The sequence below is a fragment of the Rousettus aegyptiacus genome, unplaced genomic scaffold (genome assembly GCF_014176215.1).
Source record: "Rousettus aegyptiacus isolate mRouAeg1 unplaced genomic scaffold, mRouAeg1.p scaffold_m13_p_8, whole genome shotgun sequence".
Classification (NCBI taxonomy): Eukaryota; Metazoa; Chordata; class Mammalia; order Chiroptera; family Pteropodidae; genus Rousettus; species Rousettus aegyptiacus.
In genome coordinates, this window is record NW_023416311.1 from 52693863 (window position 1) to 52718550 (window position 24688).

A 24688-nucleotide genomic window follows, 5' to 3' on the forward strand; every position below is an offset into this window, starting at 1 on the left:
TCATTTTTTCTTGATCATTCTAGTTAGAGGTTAATTTTATTTATCTTTTCAAAGACCACCAAAGACCACCTTTTGGTTTCATTGATTTTGTTTTAAATTTCATTGATTTCTGCTCTTTATTATTTTTCTTTTGCTTTAATTTTTTTAGTATCTTAAGATATTTGCTTAGACCACTGAATCAAGACCTTCCTTTCCTAATATTAGCATTTAATGCTACAACTTTTTCTCTAAACACTGTGTTTTCTGAATCTTTAAATTATACGTGTTGTGTTTTTATTTTCATTTATTTCGAAATATTTTCTTATTTCCCTTATGACTTCCCCTTTAATCTAGAGGTGCTGTTTGTTTGTTTTGTCTTGTTTTAAAGTATGTTATTTAGTTTACAAATATTTGGGAGATTTTCCAAGTATCTTTGCTAACAGATTTCTAGTTTGATTCTTTCATGGTCAGATAGCATACCTTGTGTGATTTGATTTTTTAAAGATTTGTTGGTGTTTATTTTACGACCCAAACCAACAAAATGTTAGACTTAAAAATAATGGTAATAATGCCATGCCAAGCTATATTGGATCCTTCCACATAAGAAAAAATCCTTAATACTAGATGTTTTTTGCATTAACTTTTGTTTTTTACAGTATTGCATTATAAGATTAGTTGTCTCGATTACTGGGATTTTTTTGGTGTCTCCTGAAATTTTGTTTGAGGCAAATGAAGGAGGGACTTGCCTTACACTAGTTCTTGTCCTACTACCCCTCTTACACAGTGATAGAGGTTTTTGTTCTTTTTCTTTTCATACAACTATATTAGGTTTCCTGTGCCCTCATAAGGCTTAGGTGAGATAGGTCTGGCAAGGTTTCATGCCTATCTTCTCAAAAGTGACTGCTTCCTATTTCCAGGGCTGTACCATGGAGGAAAGTTTCTCTGATTTTCTGCCCTGCTTCTAATCTTTCTCATGAGCACTTGTTGGAGGTTCGTGGAGAATCGCCTGAGAGTGGGTGCAGGTGTTCACTGTGTCTTTGGTTCCCGGGTATTCTATAGCACTCAGGGTAGCCCACAGTCAGCCTTCAGCTTTACCTAACTCCCTTTTACCTGCTTGTATGGTACTTAACGTCTACCATTCATGCTCTTCACAAGTGATTCAATGTCTGGGTTCTGTCTCTTCTTACAAGCTACTATTTTTCCATATATTTGAGACTACCAGATTACCTTGTGATTTTGATGTATTTAAGAAAAGTTATGATTTTGTAGATTAGATTTTGTAGATTCTGGTTTTGATGTTACGATGGGAGCAGCCTACTAACTTAATAACAACCCTGGGCAAAAATGGAGCCAAATAATGTGTGTTTGTCTTGAAAGTGATTGTGTACGTAGTTTCTTATTTGTGTTTATTTCTTCAGACTCCATCATGGTTTCCTTTTATAGTGCATGGGAAACACAGCATTAGATTAGTTCTTATGAAAGGAAGAGAGGAGGTTAGAACAAGCAAGAACTGGATGTCTATCCTTGACTTTCAATAAGCTTTCAGCATATTAGGCATTCACAATATGTAGGAAGACTTTGGAAGACCTCCAAAGACTTGCAGAAAATATGTTTCGATTTATCTGTTAAACAACTAATGGATGTTACAAGTAGGCTTTTATGTGGGTTCAACTGACTTTTTATATATAAAATATATATTATGTTATATATAAAAATATATATATTTATATATGTATCTGATCAGCCTAATTAGAATACCAATAAGTGGATATTTAGAACAGGAAAAAAAGACACACAATTAATCTTAATTAAGCTGTCCATCCAGAGACACCACCAGCAATATTATGGTATGCATAATTCCAGTATTTTTCATATATGTTATTGGCCCAATTTAATCGAAGTCATTAATTTGAAAATTCCTTTCCTTTGACAGTATATAATGAATGTTAATTATTTTACAACACAATTTGTAATGACTTCTCAACTTTTCATCATATAGATATAGAGTATTACCAAATTGCCTTCTCTCTCAGCTTAAATATCCACCAGAGTTGAATTATTGTTCATTTTTCTGTACCATAACTGATTAGCTATTATTGCTTAGTTGGTATTGGTCAGGTTGATTGGTTAATAAAAGAATTGCATTTTATTGTTAGTTTAATTCTCATCTTAAAAAATGTGTATCAGTGACGTTGTATAACCTTTTTCATATTTTTACAAAAGGACAGTAGGCATTTTCCTGCTGATTCATAACAGTGCTTTAAGTATTAGGGCTATTAATAACTTATTGTCATTAACGTGCTATATTTTTCTGTTTTGTTTGCTTTTTAATTTTGTTTATAGAATATTTTTGATATATAGAAAAATATTTGAATTTGTTAATTCTGTCAATCTTATCGTGCTTTCTTTGCTCTTATAATGGATACCTTCTTTAAGCTTGGGTACATTTTTGTTATCAAATTCCAGATTAGTTTCAATGGAAGTGAAGGGAGGCGCAGTAGAAGTAGGAGATACTCTGGATCTGATAGTGATTCAGTCTCAGAAAGGAAAAGGCCAAAGAAACGTGGAAGACCACGGACTATCCCTCGAGAGAACATTAAAGGATTTAGTGATGCAGAAATTCGGCGGTAAGATGACTTAAGACCATTTTACTTCAACCTGCTTTTTATTAGAGGGTGAAACTAAAATAGAGAAATCCGATGGGTTTCAAGGATTAAGATAAAAGTTTTAGAGGAGGCAAATATATGATAACTGTACAGATTGGGTGTTACTGCTTTTGGGTGTTCATTATAACCGTGAGAGAAAAACCAAGTTTGGCATCTGATCTCTGCATATTATTTATTTATTAATCTATTCAGACTACTAAATTTCTTTTAGTTTTATTAATGTGTTCAGAATAGTATTTTTGAATATGAACATATATTTCAATACATTAGGTTTATTTAGTAAATATTCTCACTGAGCTTATGACTCCCAACATTACTATTTTTATGTGAGAAGAATTTAGTTCCATAGTTTTCTAGCTTTTTAACTCTGAGGTGATTTGCTTTTTGAAAGTAACTATGTTAGTATCACTTCTGATATGTCCAAGTGGGAATTGAGGTAAGGTTGGCCACGCAAGATAAGTTGTAGTAATTTTCTTTCAAAATATGTTTATGTCTATATACAGATTTATTTAAGGGGACTACAATAACAGTTTACTTTTGTTTATGTAATATTTTTGCTTGTAAAATTTGTTAAAAGGTTGTTTATTGTTGTATTTTGAGAGTTTGTTGTTTCTTTAAAGCCATTGTAACTCTTTTCTTTTACATCATAGACCTGACCGATAAAGTTCTTCCTCATTCTTTCTACCAGAAAACTAAATATATTGTTAGATTTTATTAAGGGTACTTTTTTGACCACCTGATTTGCTGGACTTTGTCTTTAGTTGAAGAGGCATTTCAACTTCTACTTTTCCTGGATATTTTCACTCATCCATCAACCACTTGGGTAGCTTTGTTCTTAAATAAAATTTTTATTTTTCCATCGCTGGTACAATACCATACATCTGAATTAAACCTATATTCAGTAAAATTTTATCAACACTTGGAATGTGGGGAGGTGTAAATATGATTGACAATTCTGGAGCCACTTCCCATGGTAGTCTTGAACCTTTTTTGTCTTGTGAAAATAATAAAGTAATTTCTAAAATAAAATTTAGCTTCTATTGTTTTATTTATATTGGTTTGTAAACATCATCCTGGTTGTTAAACTATGTCTTGTCTTACTCGATATATCTTAATGTTTTAACAGTTTGGTTTCTAGCACAGATTATTCTTTTTTTTTTTTTTTTTTTTTTTTAGTAATGGTGCTTTGAATTAATTTTTTCACTAACAAATATTTTCTTATTTCTATGTATTTACAAATGTATTTTTTAATAGATTGTGAAGCCACCATTTAAACTAAACACTTATTTTCTATTAGGTTTATCAAGAGTTACAAGAAATTTGGTGGCCCTCTAGAAAGGTAATAAATACATTTATTATTCTCATAGAATTATAGCATGAGTTATGTGCTTGTCATCTTTATTTGTTTATACTAATATTCAGTTTAGCTACTTTGTTAAATTTGCATTAAAACAGGCATTTACAAAGTTAATCTGTAGAAAACAAAGTTCAAGTATATTTTTTTAAAATGTTTTTGTACTATTCTTTAGTCTCAAATTTTATCTGCAAATTAAGGATTCTATGAAAGACATGTTTGTACATTACTTTTCATTTTTGTAGTATAAGATATTTTTTAAATGCTCTATCTCGTTTTGTTTTGTTTTTTTTTTTTTTTTTAATTATAAACTAGCAGTTATTCTTAGAGAAGCTGAATTGCTAATGGCCTTCTGCTTAAAAACTGGTTTTATTTTATTTCCTTACTAGGGAAATTTTCTTAAGCTTCCCTAATTATAACTTCTTTTTATACTAACTCTGTCAAAATTCAAATTGTCAGGATGGGTTTTTTTTTTTTTTTTTAAGTTCTTGGTTAATCTCAGTAATTATTGATGATTTGGATATTCTTTGTCCTTTGTTGTGGCAAACCCCCTGGATGTAGAGTTGTAAAGACGCAAATTTGTTGAACTCTATTTTTTCTTTTTTCTCTCCAAAACTCCCTCTTAAAGATATTTTCTGTTTTAATTTAAGGTGACTTTCATGCAGTGCAATGAAAGACTTGCATAATTGTTTTATATGATGAAAAAAAATTTTGAACATTAATAATAACTCATTGCGTAGTAGTAAAAAAACAAGTTTTATAATGTCTTTTTCATTTATAATTATCATCATGCTTAGCCACTTCTTTTGAACTTAAGATCTGATCAATTATGAAAAGCTTTTATAGGATTATTATATAATCTTTAAATCTGGAGCATACCATTTGCTCTGTTTTGAATTGGTTAACTTTATTATTATCCTTCAATATATAAATGGATCATTTACCCACCAGATCTTGCTAGTTTTGTGTACCCTGTGCCAGTTATATAAATTAGAATTTGTAGGACATGCAATAGTGTGTTTTTTAGAATTTGAGATCAAGTGAAACTTTTTCTGTCTTAAATAGAACCACTTTATTTTACCTATTTACTTGAAAATTGTATTTTATTACAGATTAGACGCAATTGCTCGAGATGCTGAATTGGTTGACAAGTCAGAGACAGACCTCAGACGACTAGGAGAATTAGTACATAATGGTTGCATTAAAGCTTTAAAGGATAATTCTTCAGGAACAGAACGGACAGGTAATACTAAAATGAGAGTGATTTAAAGAGGTAAATGGAAGTTTCAAAATATGCTTTTATTGAGTTAGGTAGGTATTATTATAACTTATCTATTCATCAGTCTTTTTACAAGATGTTTTACAAAACAGATCAGCGTCATTCCTGGGTAATAGGAAATGGGGAACAGAATGATATTATCAAAGGTAATAGAATCTATCTGCCTGGTATAATTCTGGCTGGGAGGTAACATCAGGAATTAGTTGTACTATATTATTAGCATAGGTGACTGGGAAAAGATTATAAGGAGACACATGTGATATTGGTTTTGGGTATAGTAACTTCATTTTGCTTATTTTGCAATTCATCTACTTAAATAAAAATATTTAGAGGAGGTAAAGGGCGACAGAAAGAAATCTAACTATTGGAGGTGAACACACAGCGTAAACATATATATATATATGCCTTACTGTTAAAGTGTACAGCTGAAACTTACTGGATTTTGTTAACCAGTGTCACCATAAAAAAATTAATTAAAAAATATTTAGATGAGATTTAGTAATCAGACTTACTGGGGGAAAAGAGCACACTAGAACTTTTATTTAGAAGCTGGCCATATTTTAATAGATCAATATATCTTGTACAATTGATAAAACACTTAAATATGTGAAATACTTTTTATGAATTCCTTTTGCTATATTATAATCACTAATTTGTACTGAAAAATTTTATAAAATTTAAGGTTTGCCAGCAAATCTCCCCTTAATATAAATAAGTAAAGTTTATTAATATAGGTAAATAATATGTATTCATATAAGTAATACCACATGTTGCTTTTTTATGTTGTAGAATTATATAGTTTATACTTTTTTATATTCTTTTTTTAAAAAATTAAGGTGGTAGACTTGGAAAAGTAAAGGGTCCAACATTCCGAATATCAGGAGTACAGGTGAATGCCAAGCTAGTCATCTCCCATGAAGAAGAATTAATACCATTGCACAAATCCATTCCTTCAGATCCAGAAGAAAGAAAGCAGTGAGTTGTTTACTTTTTCCATTGTAAAATATTCATTGTTATTCAATAATTTGGATATAAATGTAGGTTAAAATGTTTTTTATGTCATTTGTCATTGGTGAGTTTGACTCAAATGTTTTTAAACATAAAATACAGTATTTTCAGTTATATGTTATTCAAAATTTTTAATAAGCCAATTATAAAGTTGACTGTTATTAACTTTAATGCTAGGTATACTATCCCATGCCACACAAAGGCAGCTCATTTTGATATAGATTGGGGCAAAGAAGATGATTCCAATTTGTTAATTGGTATCTACGAATATGGATATGGAAGCTGGGAAATGATTAAAATGGATCCTGACCTCAGTCTAACGCACAAGGTACTGAAATATTTGATTCTGTTTATCATTAACGTTGAATTTAATTTTTGCTTTTAAATGATGTTAGAAATAAACTCAACCAGGAGTCAGGAAATCAAGACTCTAGCTAGCTGTGTGACCTTGGCTTTTTTAGCATCTGGTTTTCTTGATGGGGTTGAATTTAAATGATCTCTTGAGATTTTGCTTTATCGCTGAAATTATATTTTCATTATTGAGATATAAGTGTCTAACACTGGTTGCTAAATACACTATTGTATATTTGAAAGAAATCTCCAGCCTCATACTATATGTTCTCATTTTGAATGGAGGGAGTTTTTTTTCTTGTGTATTTAGGATTCATTTCCAGGGAAACTAAATCTTTGGCTGTGGCATAGGTATAAAATATGTGTTTTGCATTCTAGGTTGTTTATTCCTACAAACTTAAAGAATAGTAACTTAATTTTACATTTTAGCTTATAAATGTCTCATGTTTATTAAAGACAACCTGAAAAAATTAATTGCTTTTCAGATTCTTCCAGATGATCCTGATAAAAAACCACAAGCAAAACAGTTGCAGACACGTGCAGACTACCTCATCAAATTACTTAGTAAAGATATTGCAAGAAAAGAAGCTCAGAGACTTTCTGGTGCAGTAAGTTAAAATTCAGATACTTAAGAGTATCTTAAGTAAGATAAATCTATTTCATTGATCACTCTTGACATCTGGTTAATATGAGCCTGTGAGTGTATTTTTCTGTACTTTAGTAACATTATTTGCATATGGTAATATTGTGCCTTAAATTATCTCAACATTCATGTTAATAGTGATGAGTCAGAAGTGGGGTTAGATTCCCCCCCCCCCCCCCGAGTATTTGGAGAGGAAGTGGGGCAGCTTAGAATGGAGTACTTTTCAAGAGGTCAAGCCTCCATTACTGTTTTGTTTGGAGACAATTGGAGAGCTTAAAGATCACTAGCTTATTTATGAAGCATTCAAAACAAGTAAGAAAAAGACACTAAAAGAGGTAATTAGAAACTGCAGTGACCTTTAAAAGTTTACTCGTGATCACAATGTTATAACTACCTGTGTACCATTAAAAATAATTTCTAATGCTATATCTGGTCGCATTGAATTTAGTTGAATAACTTAGGATAGTGAAAAACTTCTTCTATTTCTTTCTACTTCTCATTTTTTTTAAAGGAAAAAAAATGTTTGTTAATATTTATTATTTACATTAATATTTAATTTATTAAGTTTTATGACTTTTGTCGTAGCTTATTATTAACAGGCTAAGAATTGGCTAGGAATATATTTTTTTAGCTTTTTAGATTTAGTATTTAAGAAATTTTTTTTTTAATGGAATCTGTGGAGTTGGTTAGAATAAATATAATTATTTTTAGGGAGGTTCAAAGAGGAGAAAAGCAAGAGCTAAGAAGAATAAAGCAATGAAGTCTATAAAAGTGAAAGAGGAAATGAAGAGTGATTCTTCTCCCTTGCCTTCAGAAAAGTCTGACGAAGATGAGAAGGTAAGAATGTGTTTTAGGAAAGCAACCTCATATAGAAAGGAAACATGGTATGTTTTGGTATTCTTTAAATATGAAATATGAACTAAGGTCTGAAATTTAATTTTATGTATTGAAGTTTTCTTTTATAGTTCAGTATGTAGTCTTATTTACAGAACAATATTCTACCCATCCAGTAGAATATTATATATCACTAGGGGATAGAACAAAGGTCCTTCCTTTTCAAACATTTGCCATTTGAAAAAGGTTCTGTCTCCTTTAATTTTATTATGAATTTTGAATGGGACTGGCTTACCTTAGTTTTTATAGGAAGGTAAACATTGCACGTATCATTATTAATAGGATTCTGGGTTATTTCTTTCAGAATCCACATACATGCAAACCATAGACATGCAAAGAAAAATTAATCTTTGTCAAGGTTTGGTTAGTAATACATTGGCCATACTTGCACTTTCCAGGATGAGATCACTTCTGTGAAACATCCAAATAAAAAAATTAAAACAGAAAGAGACAGTGAAGAAAAACCTGATTCAGATGTTTGTATAAAGAAGGAACCAGAAGAAAAGAGGGAAGCAAAAGAAAAGGAGAATAAAAGAGAATTTAAAAGGGAGATAAAAGAAAAAGAGGATAAGAAAGATGTAAAGGAAAAAGATTTTAAAGAAAAAAAAGTAAAAGAAGCTATGCAGAAAGAAAAAGACATAAAAGAAGAAAAGGTATGCAAATCATAATGTAACATTTAGATAGTTACACAATCAACTTACATTTTAGGAAAATAAATTGCCTATCAGCCCAAATTAGCCTTAGTCACGTAACTGAGTTCTTTTAAAATACATGTGGGTGTCTAGTAGAGGAGAAAAATAGGTTTGAATTTTTTTTTTAAGTTCCTTTAGGTAATATTACTGAGTAGTTTTATTTTTAGTTTCCCCAAATAAAATTGGGAAAAGCTAAAATAGATAAGAAGAATAAATGTAAATAACAGTTGTGAAATATAATAAGAGAATAATTGTTTTCTGCAAGTGTTAATCATTTTGTTTTTGTTGTTGGGTTTCATTTTTATTTTCTCTTTTTCTTCAGTTGAGCGAATCCAAGTCTGATAGCAAGGAAAGATCTAAGAAATCTGCAGCGTCAGATGCTCCAGTTCATATCACTGCAAGTGGTGAACCAGTTCCCATATCAGAAGAATCTGAAGAGCTGGATCAAAAGACATTCAGCATTGTAAGTAGTGGACTTTCTGGTTATTAGTAGTAATTCTTATAACATTTAAATTGCAATTTCATCTTTTGGAGCTTTTAACTTAGAAATATATTTGAATTTGATAGTACTGCAGTTCAGATTAATAAAAATGATATATTTAAATTTTGAAAGGTATCTTAAATTTAGAATCAACTTGGGAAAACTTTTTAATAAAATAAAGACTTTAAGAGGAGGTGTTTAGGAACTACTTAGAGCAAACTTTTTCCTCTACCTGTAGACTTTTAAACCTTTCAGTCCTGAACCTATCATCTATATAACAGTAGTACTTATCTATGGTGAAGGACTAGGTTCTTTTCTAGTCTTTTACAATCTAGTATTTTTAGAATATACGATGAAAACAAGAAGTGAAAATTTAAAGAATATATAGAAAATGTATGTTTTATTACTAGATTAAGCAGACAGAAAATTGCACTGTCAAATTGATAAAATAGTTCTAAAATTTCTGTACCTATCCCCTTGTAGACTATCATAGGTTCATACACTACACTTTGAGTAACACCGTTCTACAATAAACTGGTTTTACTTGCTACCATGCTTTTCATCAAGTAAAGGAGAGTCTCTCTTGTCCTTTTCCCATATGGTTTAGTTACTGGATATAATCAGGAACCCAGAGTGATCTCAACTGGAAACTGATTGCGATATGAATTTTGAGGAAAACTTTAGAGTGAGGTTGCAGTGTGGGAAAGCAGCATGTATGCTGGTTAAATGTACTGACTCTGAAGCCAGAGTACCGCTGTGTTAGGAAAGTATGAGGATTAAATGAGTTGATAGATGTAAAAGTTTTCAAAACAGCTCTGCTCAAACAATTGGTAGTGGTTGTGTTGGATGTTTTTATTGAATTCAGACATGCTCGTAGACTGGTAGATGATTCAAAAAGTCTAGATATAGAACAAAATCAAGGAAGTAATAGTTTTAGAGAAAAAAGACATTGTGAGACAGGTATAAATTATCAGGACTTGAATAGAAAATATATAATTGCAGGTAGCAATTGAAGGGAAAATTTATAGTCTGCTGCATACATATAAATGTATCCCATTTATATGTATGCACAGATGTATTTATATACATGGTCATATAAGAATCTTCAGGGATTTCTGGAATCTGGATCTTATACTATGTGGAGCTATTATCATAATCCCATCACTTGTTAGATAGACTTCAGGATAATCTTAAATCGGTTTTATCACTGGTATAATCAAATGCCATACTTGAAAGAGAAATTTTCACATTTTAAAATGTTTGTATTTGACCTCTACTATGCCATTCTTGATCCCAGCTCACCTTGTCCCATTTTCTTCTATTTTGTATCCTGACTAGAGAGTGTTGATTAATGAACCCATTTATTCATTCCCTACTAATCCTGTGACATGCCCTAATTTAGCTTTAAATATTTTTTATGCTCTTTAAATATAATAGTTCCTGTCACAGTTTTCTTTCTCACTTTTGACTGTTGACATCCCTCCAATCCTGAGAATATTGGGAACTTTCAAAGTAAGCTGTTCTTGCCCCTATCTTCCATTTTATTTACTTGAATGTGTACTTTATCTCTGGATTTTCATTTTTCTCTCTTTATGTTCACATGCTGGGATTCCTTATCACCTTTTTAAGGCTAACCTTCCCATTTGTGATCTAGATCTTCATCTAGCCTCCGTCCATTTTCTATTGATTTTTTACACCCTCACTGTTGGCTTGGAGCGGGGGGTGATAGTGGAGTGCCTTTGCTTTTCTGAGGTGAAAACATTGAACCCTTTTGAACTGCTTCTCCTACTCTGCCTGCTTCATTACTGAGTTAGGTGAAATTGCACCTCTTGCCTCTTGTCTTTGCCCACATTTCCTCATTAGCCTTTTTTTTTTTTTTTTAAGAGTCAAAAGGAAGGTTTATTAGAAAAGGGATAACACTCCATAGACCGAGTGTGGTCTCTTCTCGGAGGCAGAGAGTGAGTGGGACAGTGAGAGACAAGAGTAAAGGCACTGAGAGAGACCTCTCCTTAGCTTGTTGACTCATTCATATAATGCTGAAAAGGAAAATTGCCTGATGTATCCAATGGATTTCTTCTCCATTAACCTTCACAAGTAATCTTAAAATCTCTTTAATTATGGAGAGAAAGAGTTGAATAGTTTTAAACATAGAGTCTGGAGCCAGACTTCTCAGCTTGCATGATTAAGACTTTACTGCAATATACAGTTGACCCTTGAACACACAGGTTTGAATTTTGCAGGCCCACTTATACTCAGACATTTTTCAGTTGACCCATGCAGTTCAAACCCAAGTTACTCAAGGTCAATTGGTGGTTGGGAATCCGTGCATATGGAGGGCTAGTGGGTGCCCCTAACTCCTGCATCAACAGTCAACTGTAAATTTTACTAGGGAATAGCTCTAAAATTATTAAGTAAAGAGGCGCCTTTTCTCAATATTTACTTTGATATCTTTGCCTTATTTGACACCTCTTGATTTTCCTTGTGTCTTACAGATTTGTTTTTCTAAATATCAGTATAATTTAGCAGTTAAGAGAGTGGAGTTTGAGGTTGTACTTGGTTTGACAGATGCCATTTCAAGCTTTAATTTCCTCTATAAAATCAAGTAGTATTGTGAAGGTCTGTTGTCAGAATCAGATGAGGTGCATTTTTGAAGTAATGTATAACTTCTGATAACTAAGTACTTTACAAGTATTTGTCATTTTTCCAGTTCTCATCTCCAGACCTTGACTTCAGCATAGATTTTAGTCATCAATTCCTCTCCTTTTTATCCACCCACCGTCAATGAGCAAATCATATCAGCTCCACCACACTGGTTCAAGCCCCAGCTATCTCTTTTCTGGATTATTTCAATCGCTTTATAGTCGTTCTCACTGCTTCCACCCTTCTCATCTTGCCTATATGCCCTTTTATTCCTCAGTTCATACTTCACACAGCAGCGAGAGTGATAATGACTGTTATAGGGAGAATAAAGTCACCACATGTTACTTTTCTGCCTAAAATTCTCAAATGGCTTTCCCTCTCATTTAGGATAAAAGATTGCTAACAGTAGCCTAAACAATAGAGCATCTGGTTTAGTTCCCATCATCTCCTGCTAGTTTTCTCACTTACTTGGTTTCAGCCACACTGGATTCATACTGTTCTCTTGATCAAGTTTAGGACATTTGTTTTTGTTCTTCTCTTTGCTCAAAATGGCTTACTCCTTCTTTTTCTTTAGATATCTGCTCAAACATCATCCTTTTCTGAAATCTTATATAAAGTAGAAAGTTCCATACTCTTTCTCGCTTTATTTTTCCGTATAATAGTTGGCATCCTCTAACACACTGTGTCTTGTTTATTGGCTCCCTTCTGCTAGAGTACAGGTCCATAAGGCAGGGTCTCTATTTATTTATTGCTCTTTTTCTTGATTCTAGAACAATGCCTAGAAAATAGTTTGTACTCAAATTACATATTTTGAATAAGTATTTTTCTGGTAGATTATAAATTGAACAAGAAACAGGAAATATAGAGAACAACTATGAATAATGCTAAAAATTAGAAAGGATATTAAAGATTTTGCCTTTTTTTAAAAAAAAAAGACATCAGGCCAGCCTGAGTTCTAATTTATTTAACTAAAGATTACAAAATTCAAAGCTTTTTAAAGTATTTCTGACAGAAAGTGGACAACTTTTCAAGTAATTTCGAGTAAAACTGATTACTTAGAAACAAATCCACAAATATATATACACTTAATTTATAATAAGAATGGCCATTCATAGTAGTGATGTGTGAGGATTTCTTTTTTAAAATAAATGGTGTTGGCTCAACTAAATATATTGTCTATAGTTGATCCATCCTTACATTCCTGGAATTCACTACTTGTGGATATAATTATTGTTAATTTTAAATTTGTTTTGCATTTATATCTATAAATTTTTATAATTTGCTTTTTTTAGTAATATCTTTATTCTGGCTTTGGTATAGGTTAGTTTTTATTACACAAATGGGACTTCAGCTGAATCATATAATTTGAGTATATCATTCTTTTGTTAGCATCTCACTGATAATATAGGCCAGGGAAAAGGTTGGTTTCAATCAACTGCCAACTCCCTGACCACTGAAGTATGATACTAGCAAAATTCATTATTAGCTGTTTTGTCCCAAAGGTTTAGAAGAGTAGACAGTTTATACTTGCAGCCATTTTAATAACTTATTTTTTATATTTTATTCTATATTATAGTGAGTACAGAATATTAAACTCTGAAATACTTTATCTTAAACATTCTGTTTAAGAGTGCTTATAATGGTGTGGTACAGTGTAAAAAGTACCATTTTTATACACTGTAAAAATCCAAAGCTTTTACTTAAAGACTGATTTTAAATAATAATGGAAAGCTTTGCTTTCTAGAGAATCTGTGGGGAAAACTCCAGATATTTAAGAGCTGTGCTTAAATGCTTATTTTAGCATCAAACAGTGTTTTTTTACTCATGTAAATATCATTGAAAGAAGATCTTTGTTGAATTCGTGTTTTTAATACTTGTATTTATGTTCTTATTTTCCCATTTTAAAGTGTAAAGAAAGAATGAGGCCTGTCAAAGCAGCTTTGAAACAACTTGATAGGCCAGAGAAAGGCCTTTCAGAAAGAGAACAATTGGAGCATACTAGACAATGTTTAATAAAAATTGGAGACCATATCACGGAATGTCTGAAAGAGTATACGAATCCTGAACAAATCAAGCAGTGGAGAAAGTAAGTGATGTACTTTTCAAGAAGTGTTAAATTTGTGGTTAGGAAACGATCTATTTTGTCTCTTATATTTCAATGTATTTTTCTACTTCTGAAGTTTAGGTAACTTATATAATGTTTAGAGAGGTAACCTGAGGATGTTTGTTTTCATTTTTTCCCCCTTTAACTTTAAAGCTTTTTATTCATAAGCGATTGCTTAATTATGCATCTTGATAAATCACAGTTGCAATCTCTGCCTTTAAATAAGAAATAGTGAAAACTGTTTCATTAAAATTCAGATTACATTTTATTTTTAAAAATCTTATGTAATATCTTTTAGAAATTGGTATGCCAAACAAATAAATGTATTGTTACGTAAACTTAGCAATTCGTCTTCTGGGTATGAGTATAAATAAAGCCTTGTAAAAATTAATATCCTTAAGCAATGTAAAATGCAGAATTCTATTTTCCCCTTTATTTTAGAAGCAATAGCACTATAGTTGATCTTAAAATTCTAAATCTGCACTGCTTTACTATACAGATCACTTAGTGATTACCAGATCCATATCAGTATTAAAGCAAACTACTAGAAAAATTAGGAAAAAGATAAAATGAGCACAGACCAGTCACTGATATCAGTGTATTAGTATGCTGATTTCTCTGCTATATGCATTGCCAGCTACACATCAAAACAAAAACTAATTCCGTATTTCTGAAGGATTGATGATGATTAAAGTAAAAAAGGGGGGAAAAATTCTATACTTGTCTCCTTTTTCCTTAAACTCAACCAGGACCCATTTTAGAGAGAGGAGATAAAAAGTGGATCATGGTCACCAGGCTTTTGAAAACAAGTGAAACTGAGCTATCAAGGTTAAAGAAATTAAAGCCATGCATGGAACAGTAATAATAGCCTGAAGTCATGTACCTGTAATGCCGTGGAATGATCACTGGAGTTGATATCAGAAGATGTGCTCAGTCTCCATCTTGCCTAATTTTTGGCTTTGTGGCCTTGAACAGTTACCCCAGTATTTTTCATCTGTGAAATGGTAACGTCTGTACTTGAAGCCCTTTATAAACTGTGGGGCACTACATGTTTTCCAATTATTGAATGATAATGATAAGATATATTATGAGGAATGAGAGATAGTCCTAAAGTACTATATTTATACCATCTGGCTTAATCTCTTACTTTGGTTTGAATATATGTACTGGAGCTTTAATGCTTTTCTTAAATACCATAAAACAATTATTTTATTCTTCTCAAGCTCTTTCAACACACAATGATTCCCAAAACACAGAACCATAGAACAAGAGTACAGTAATGTTCAATTATATATATTAGGGTTTAATGATAATATAGCCAGTTCTCTCTCTCTTTGTACATTCGAGAGCCAAAGTTAAATTTTCTGTTAGTGACTCCCAAACGTGTTCTTAATTGTTGTTTGTGATAAAGTTAGGAAAATAAAGGCAATGCAGTGAATTATTCTTAAAGTTAAATTTAGTTAAAGGAGTATGTTAAAATTTCCCCCCTACTTTTTAGTGTAAAGGAACCTGGTTTCTTTTTCTTTTTCCTTTTTCTTCCTTCCTTCCTTCCTTCCTTCCTTCCTTCCTTCCTTCCTTCCTTCCTTCCTTCCTTCCTTCCTTCCTTCCTTTCTTCCTTCCTTCCTTCTTTTTTTTTTGGCATTCAGTATTGTATTAATTTCAGGTATTATTGTATACTGCTTAGACTATTATATAATTTACGAAGTGCTCCCCCCGATAAGTCTATATCCACCAAGCACCACACTAAAAGAGCATGATTTCTATCCAAAAGTATGTCATTGTGTACTACCTACCAGTTTTTAAGGCCTTGTAGAGTTTAGATTTTTGAGGTTGTAGAGAGGGAGAAATCTTTTTTATTTGTTTTCTAAGTTAGAAATAAACAACATCTTATTGAAATTATATGGTGACAAATAAATGCTATTTCAGATTTAGTTTGTTATTAGAAAAGGGGTGGGGATATATGAAAGAAAATAGACCAATAGCAAGGAGTCTTTTCTTCATGTTTGTCTTTACCTCCAAAGATTTGATCCCTCTTTTTACCCAGTTGGAAAGTACCTTTTTGTTTTTCCCTCATTTAGTTTCCATCTACCTTGACTTCATATTCCTTGGTGCTTATTCCTACTGCCACTGTCTCTGGTTATACCAGATTTCTTTAAAGGGGAAGGGAGAACAGAAAGACCCCTGGTTGAGAAATATATCAGAAAATAAATTAGCATTTACTCTGAGTGCTGTCTCAGAATAAGATTGTGAAAAAAAATCTTGGGAGCAAGGAAAAGAGTTCCATATATTAAAAGCTGTCTTTGAAATGCTAACTCCTCTTACCCCAACCCCGCACCCCACCCTAAGAACATAGCTATAGTTACTGATTCTACAAAATGAAAGAAGACACGGACCTTACCTCTAATTATAAAGATAGGGACTTGACCCATAATTACAGAGCAGTTGATATTAAGCAGTTTTTACAGTAACCATAATAATTGACTGCTTTATTTCTTACTCATAGATATTTTTATACATCTGTTGAGTAAATGAATATTTGGTATGGAAATGGAATATTAGTTTTTATTTAAAAATCACTTTCAAGTGTAATCTTATATAATGTATGTTTTTATTTCATTTGTCTTTCAAAGCACTTACATATTCTTTAACTGATCTTTTTAATAATTTTATGTTTAGGAAATCTGAACAGTTACTTCTATTTTATAAAAGAAAAAATGGACTCAAGTGAATGACTTTGTTGGGCTGGGACCTGGGGTATGGCTAAGGAGGCATCCAGGGCTGAACTTTAAAGAGGGACTCACTCTTAGGTTTGTGTAAGTGCTAATGCTAGTCCTGACTTTGGTTTTGACCAAGATTACAGAGTTTCTACAGGTGACATAATTAGGAACATAATCTAATTCCTGACTAGATTTTTCTAGGGGAAAAATATTTTAAAAAGAAATTTATTATGAACTAAGGGTGTGGAGTTGATTAATTCATACCCTTTACGCTTATGAGTTAACTATAGAATGTAGATGAATTAGTCTGTTAAGTTCATTTAAAGGCTAGATGAATTTTCTCAGCTATTGATTTCAGTTCTGTCATATATCAGTTTTCTCAACTAAGTTTGCTTTTAAATTTTATTTCCAGGTTAATATCATGAATATAATACATATTTATGTCTTCTGGTGACCACTACCCTTACATAGCATTCTTCCCCCTTCCACTTTCATTTATTTACTTTTATTTATTTTTCATTTTTTTCTTTTTTAATTACATGGTATTCTTAACAATTTAAAGATGATTCTTTTTTGCCTTTTGTTGTAGTTAAAAAAAAATCTTTAACAAATGTTTAGCTATTTTGTGTGCTAAAAGAATCCAGTGAACTCTGTGAACACTGCAGTCATTTTAATTTTATAATTGTTGTTTTGATATAATACCAAACATTGGATAATAACAGGATTTGGATAATTAGATATCAGTTACAGAGATTTTATTTAATATTCTTAGTGTTGAAGCTAATGATTTAATTTTCCCAACTGCTACCTGATAACAGACTTTTATAGACTTCGTGTAAAGAATTATCTTTTCATGACTTGGCATTAGCTATTTCTTTATCCTTTCACTCCCTTGATAATTGATTACATGGAGTGATGTAGTCTAGAGAGTGTGTCTCAGTTTCTTGGACTATTTCTAATCCCGTTGTCTTTTAAAACTCTCCGTTGGTAAAATAACTTAGACATTGCGAAAAAGCAAAACCAAACTTTCTCAATATGTTTTTGAGTTATACGGTGTATGTTAGTTTGCAAAACTCAGCAAGTGTAAACATTAAAGCTGTGAATTTTACTGTATATAAGTTTTATTTTAAAAGAAAAAACTAAACAGGTATTGACTAGTTAATGATATGAATTCAGCATTTATTTAAATGTTTAACTATTTAGGGGGTGATATATTAATACTTGTATTTTTCCTTGAAATGCATCAAAGTTTAGATGGATTGACAGGGATAAATGTGTGAAATAATATGTGCAAACATATAAATAAGAAGGCAAGTATAGAAAATATTATTAGGATCTAGGTAGTAGGTATATGGGTGGGTGATCATTGTAAAATTCCTACATCTTTGATGTATGTTTGAAAATTTTCATGATGTTGAAAAAAATTAAACAAAATGATCTATGTATATGTATTGTGAAAGTGTTTTCCATTAGTTTAAAATAGCCTGGTAATATGAGTCTCGAACCTTAATATGTTGCAATTTATTTAACTAGCCCAATTTTACAGGCTGTAAAGTATCACTAGAGAAGCAAATTTTGAGAGTATAATGCATATTTATGTACATTAAGTATATGTCTGGCTGCTCTTTAAGCAGTGCATTCTTACACTTTTGGTTTTCTGTAAAATTGATGAGGTGTCATATGCTGCAGTTAAGTAAACAACCTTCACAAACTAAATTGATAATGCTAATGGTATTATATAATTAGTAAAACAAAGCCACAACAGACTTAACACTGATAAGAATTCTTGTGGAAAATCACCAGATGTCCATCTCTGTATGCACATGTGCTCTCTTAATTTTGCAGTTAATAGATAACTCAGACTTACGCATTCCAAAATTTTCTAACACTTATTAAGGTATTAGTAGTTTACGAACCAGCAGCTATTCACACGTATCGATGTCTAAAATCAAAAGGCTGGAAATTACTGATCTTAGTGAAAAGAAAATTATCCTGTCTTCAAGCCTAACTTAGCTGTATGAGTTTAGGCAAATCACTTAGCCTTTGTACCTCATGTGCTTATTTTGAAAATTATCTTCTGTATTTATTGTGCCTTCCTAAAGGTTGATTATTCATGGAATTAAATAATAGAAAAGAGTTTCGAAAATATAAAACTTGTATGAAGTACCTGAAATCAGTAGTATCGCATTCAATCAAGGCTTTAAAATCCCCCTCCCCCCATAAGTTCTCCCCTTCCCACTTCCACTTCTGACCTATGGATGTTGCCATTTCCCCTTAAGAACTGGATCACTGAAGGTAGGGCATCTCCTCCCACATGCTCATGGTGTGCACCTAGGGCCTGCTGCCTTCGGTGCACTCAGGGGGCCTGGCACACCCAGGGTATGGTCAGTGGTTCCACCTGGGGCGCAAACCGAGGACCTTCTTTCTGCGTGTAAAGTAGACATACCACTATACTATGGAGCCACACCCAAGGCTTTATAATTTAATGCGTACTTTGTAACAATAAACAATAGAAGCTTGATATTTGAGAGAAATATGTCTCAGTTGTTTAGAAATGTTGAAATTATGTGCTTCTGTGTAATATTATTTCTCCCATAAAATAGAATGAAGTTATTTTCTACTAAGAATTTTTGCTCTTAGACCTTCTTCCTTCCATCAGTGTCACTGGAAGATGGCTTTCTTTTGGGAAGCCATTATTCATACACAGAGGTTTATTTTCTAATCTCTTAAAATCTATCACTTGACTTATTAAAGATGTTGATATCGGGTAGTTTGCTAAACTCCAGCATTGACTAATTAGTAATTTCTCTATTCTGTTTGTATAAGCAGGATTCAAACTCATACTTTAACACGCCTACTGAAAAACTAATCATTTAAGAAAAAATTGTGGCTATGCGAAACCATTATTATTTCTGTGATGGCAGATAGACTTCAACTCAGGCATCACTGATTATGAGTGCCTGCTGAGGAAGCTGTGCTGAGAAGTATTCACAGGCTGTATATGAATTTCTCATGAAAGAGTACTATGATCAGTTACTAAAGCTATCTTGAGATGGAAAGAGAGGCCTAAAGATACCATGTTATACCTGATTCGTACTGTCTGGTTGTGTTATTCTCATGACCATTATATCAATTATAAAATGACATTTGACTTTTAATGTATTTAGGCTCTTCTTTCACAAACTTAATCCATATTATCTGATGTTATCTTTACTCAAACTACTAATATAGCTTGTTCCTTTTATACCTGTCTGAATCACATCATGAGTCCCTTCCTGATTTATAAATTTTTATCTCTTTGGTTTCAAATTAGGATTGATTACTACTTTTTCACTCCAAAAATTATAAAATGAAGGGATTTGGAAGAAAAATAAAACTTAATGTTTAGTTTCATTTGGAGTTTTATCCATATATGAAGTTTTTAAAAATAATAGAAATAATCTCCTAAGAGTTTATTTCGTAGAGGGCTAAGTATGTGTGTCTGTGTATGTTTATCTAGAGGCAAGGGATTCCATGAAAAAGCTAAATATTTTCCACAAGACTAATTCGCCCTTTCTTTTTCTAGAAACCTGTGGATTTTTGTTTCAAAGTTTACTGAGTTCGATGCAAGAAAATTACATAAATTATATAAGCATGCTATTAAAAAACGGCAGGAATCTCAGGTAAATTAATGCATATTTTTTTCTTTTAATTTATATAATTAAACTGAGACATTCTTCCTTAATCAAGTAATGTAGAAGAAATGAAGGAAATACAAAATTACCATTAGAGCACCACAATAAAAATTGTCGCAGGTAAGATCTTCTGAAGGAAGCTAAAATTAATGGACAAGAAAATAAGATACTGGCATAGTTTAAAAATATCTCCTCCAAGATGTTTACTAATTACAAAGAGAAATAATAACTTTTAGAAACCTGCCTGACAACACTTTAAAGAAGCGATAAAGATTAACATCACCAGTAATAAGACATACTGACATCATGAACCCCCTGATATGATGCACTTTGAAAGGTACATCATTTCTGTGGAATTCTTGGCAAAAATGCATAACCTCAGTCTGATCATGAGTAAATATGAGACAAACCCTCAACTGAAAGATTCTACATGATAACTGTGTAGTACTCTTCAAAAGTGTCAAAATTTTGGGAGAAAAAACTGAGGAGCTGTTTCACATTGGAAGAAACAAAGTTAGACATGAAAACTAAGTGTAATGTGGAATTCCAGATTACATCCTAGAGCAGAAAAAGCACCTTAGTGGAAAAATGTGAAATCTGAATAAAGTCTGTAGTTTAGTTAATAGTGTTGTACCAATATTAATTACTTAATTTTGATCATTATACCATGGTTACATAAGATATCTAACATTAGGGTGAAAGGCATATGAGAACTTCCGGTACTATTTTTGCAGCTTTTCTATTAAGTATAAACTTATTTCACAGTCAAAGTTTTTTAAAATGTCATTGGACAAATAGTTTATGCTTTAAAAAATATATCTGCAAATCATACATTATACATTCTAATATCTTATGTAAGGACTTCTTTCAGCCTCAAGTTTTTCCTTTTAGGCCTTTTTTTCCTGCCCCCTCCTCTTTTATAAGGGTATTTGAAGTCACTTCAAAGATTCTTACATATGTGTATTTATTTTAGCAAAATAATGACCAGAACAGCAACTTGAATGCTCAAGTGATTAGAAATCCAGGTAAGTCTTAACTAATTGTTTTAGAAAGTAAATTTTAAAGTATTTTCCCTTTTTAAGTTTATTTTAGGTAATACCTACATTATTATATTGAATCTATTATCTTAATAATTTTTTTTTTTGCTCATTATCAACCTTCCAAAAAATCAACCTTTTTCCATTTTCTAGAAATTGTAGAATTGTTAAAATGATGGGGAAAAATGTAAAATACAATAATTTGTTCTTTCTGTACAAGAATCACAAAAGTATAATCTGTCTGAGAAGGAAATGGGCCATATATTTTCTGTTGTGATTTTTCACATTTCACAATAAAGTGATCCTTTTGTAAGCTTAATAGATCTTTTCTAAAGTCTTTAGAATACAGGCATTTAAAGTCTTTAGAAAAGATCTATTAAGCTTACAAAAGGATCACTTTATTGTGAAATGTGAAATGATCTATAATCTGCTTTTATAGATCATTTCTAAAGACTTTAAATGCCTGTATTTGGGACCTGATTTTATCTAATTGGAGTTAAAATAGGAGTACTTGTAATCTAGCAGCAAAGTTACGTGTGTTTACCGTGTATTTTTTTTTTAAGTGATTAACAAAAGCTGGATTCTTTTATCTAACAGAGGTAGAAAGAATAAAGGAGAATACAAATCACGATGATAGCAGCAGGGACAGTTATTCATCTGATAGACACTTATCTCAATATCACGATCATCATAAAGACCGACATCAGGGAGATTCTTACAAAAAGAGTGACTCTAGGAAAAGACCTTATTCTTCTTTTAGTAATGGTAAAGATCATCGTGATTGGGATCACTACAAGCAGGACAGCAGGTAACTGACAGTCTATTTTGAAATTTTGCTTATTCATGTCTTCTCTATTTTATGTGCTGTGTTTGACCTTCTTAGCCAATTTGGTCTTCAAGTAATCAAGCCTTATGTGAAATAAAGATATTTGTTTATAAATAAGAAAAGCCCAATATATAGTACTTTTTTTAATATTAAGAACTGAACTTGTCTATAAATGTTTTTTCTTAATTATAAATTTAGGATCAAAATACAATAAGAGAGGAAAGTGTAGGAAGTTCTGTAATTATAAGTCACAGATTCATTGCTAGTTTTTGGAGAATATTGGCTCAAAAACTCTTCAGATGTAATAATAGGATAAAATGAAAGCTTGATGGGATATGACTGGATTTTGGTGGAGGGAGTTCTGTATTCTGTTCCATTAAAAAGAAAACTCGAGGGGGGAAACTAATTTATGTGAAAACACCTCACCGAGATTAAATTTTAAGTATTTTTGTGTTGTTTAAGAAGATATTATTTGGAAATATTTCATTTGCATTATTAATTTAAAATTTCTCATTTTTCTTTTATTAGATATTACAGCGACAGAGAGAAACACAGAAAACTGGATGATCATAGGAGTAGAGATCACAGGTCAAATTTGGAAGGAAGTTTAAAAGATAGATCTCATTCTGATCATCGTTCTCATTCAGATCATCGTTCTCATTCAGATCATCGGTCAAGTTCGGAATATACACATCATAAATCTTCCAGGGATTATAGGTATCACTCAGATTGGCAAATGGACCACAGAGCTTCCAGTAGTGGGCCTCGGTCACCACTAGAGCAGAGGTCTCCTTATGGCTCCAGATCTCCATTTGAACACTCAACTGAACACAAAAGTACACCTGAGCATACCTGGAGTAGTCGGAAAACATAACAAAAACTGATATTTTGTCTTTCTGGACTTTTCTTTTAGCCATATATCATAAACCAACACAGTAATTGCCTTACATGACTTGAAAGACATAAACAGATCTTCTATCAGTAGCAGTATTGTTACTTCTTTCCAGGATGCAAGGTCTATTACCCAACAGAAGAGAAAATATTTTTATATTTAAGGATTATGCTGCACTGTACTACAAATATTGTAGTACTTTTTTTTTTCTTTTTTAAAGAAATGGAAAATGTTTACTATTACAGGGACCTCAACACTGCCCTTCCATGTAGGCTGGATAAAACTGTTTTTAGGTCAGTGATTTTAGACTGACCTCCATTTAAATTATGTTTGTATATGAACTTTACTCTGACCTGTGATCATGTTTCAGGAAGGAATGAAAGAGAGTTCTTTTCTTAATAAAGAAAAAACACTCAAGGACTTTGTTCACTTTCCAAAGCTACTTGTTTACATTGTACACTGCGACCACCTTGCCGCTTTTCATCACAAGCTTGAATATTTAAATTCTGTACTTATATCTGTAAAATAGTCAGGAATTTCCTGTTTGTGATCTATTATTATGCCTTTTTACATACACACAAAAAAAAATGTAAATTATTGTAAATGGATTAAATGAGCTTTCCTTATTTTCTTTCCCTTCTCAGGCTTTTTTTGACTGTTCCTTTCCCTACCAACTCAGGCCTTCTTATTTAAAAAAAAAAAAAAAATCAGTGTAATAACACTTTTTAATGATTTGTCTTGATGGAATCATTGTTTAGAATGTAAAAAATGGGGAAAGGGGCCACTTAATTCCATTAGTCCTCTTTTTATATTGACTATTTTATTAGATACATGTTTTTTCATTTTCTTTTTCCTTTTTTAGTCAGTATTGTGTTTGTAATAACAAAATGGTAAGATAATATGTCAGCTCTAAACTGCATGCTCTGGAAACATTTTCAGATGCATTTGGTTTAAAAGGGTAGGTGTATGAACACTTCAGAATCCAAAATGGCCAAAAGTTATTGTAAATCCATTTGTTTTCCCTTTTCATGTGGGCAATAATGTCAAATGTGCTATGCAGCCAGGTAACATTTTAGATAAACTTGATTGACTTTTAATATAAACTGTTACAATGCACACTGATTGTATATAAAAACCTTATATATGACAAATTAAATTTAAGAAAAAGGATATGTGGGCTCCTGTAATTTTCTGCTGCATTCTTTTTCCCTCAAGCACTTAACTTTTTTTTTAATAGTAACATTTAGCTGCCAGCAAAAGGATATTTTGGTAAGCAGTTGAATATAATTAATGTGTAGCACTACAACTAAACCTATTTTGAAGGCTATATGACTTTATGAAGTAAAATTTAGATCATTGAAATTTTTGTTGGACTCTGGTTTTCTGCAGAGATTATTTTAGAATGGCTTATATTTATTCACAGATTTTTATTTTGTTATATTCAGTGGGAA

The 24688-nt window shown here is 31.7% G+C and overlaps 1 protein-coding gene across 2 annotated transcripts in view; it reads left to right on the forward strand.

Moving 5' to 3' along the window:
• CHD1 (chromodomain helicase DNA binding protein 1) overlaps window positions 1-24407 on the forward strand; it is a 69616-nt gene extending 45209 nt beyond the window's left edge. The window contains exons 24-37 of one of the 2 annotated variants that reach the window (XM_016132939.2): window positions 2446-2606; window positions 3943-3984; window positions 5112-5242; window positions 6115-6253; window positions 6464-6614; window positions 7123-7245; window positions 7992-8117; window positions 8573-8827; window positions 9189-9329; window positions 13895-14073; window positions 20374-20470; window positions 21456-21507; window positions 22117-22327; window positions 22874-24407. In XM_016132939.2, the coding sequence (XP_015988425.2) occupies window positions 2446-2606; window positions 3943-3984; window positions 5112-5242; window positions 6115-6253; window positions 6464-6614; window positions 7123-7245; window positions 7992-8117; window positions 8573-8827; window positions 9189-9329; window positions 13895-14073; window positions 20374-20470; window positions 21456-21507; window positions 22117-22327; window positions 22874-23219 (2154 nt within the window). In that variant the 3' untranslated portion in view covers window positions 23220-24407. The remainder of the gene's footprint in view (window positions 1-2445; window positions 2607-3942; window positions 3985-5111; window positions 5243-6114; window positions 6254-6463; window positions 6615-7122; window positions 7246-7991; window positions 8118-8572; window positions 8828-9188; window positions 9330-13894; window positions 14074-20373; window positions 20471-21455; window positions 21508-22116; window positions 22328-22873) is intronic. The other variant, XM_016132940.2, reaches the window with a different exon arrangement.
• Window positions 24408-24688: the final 281 nt, after the last annotated feature.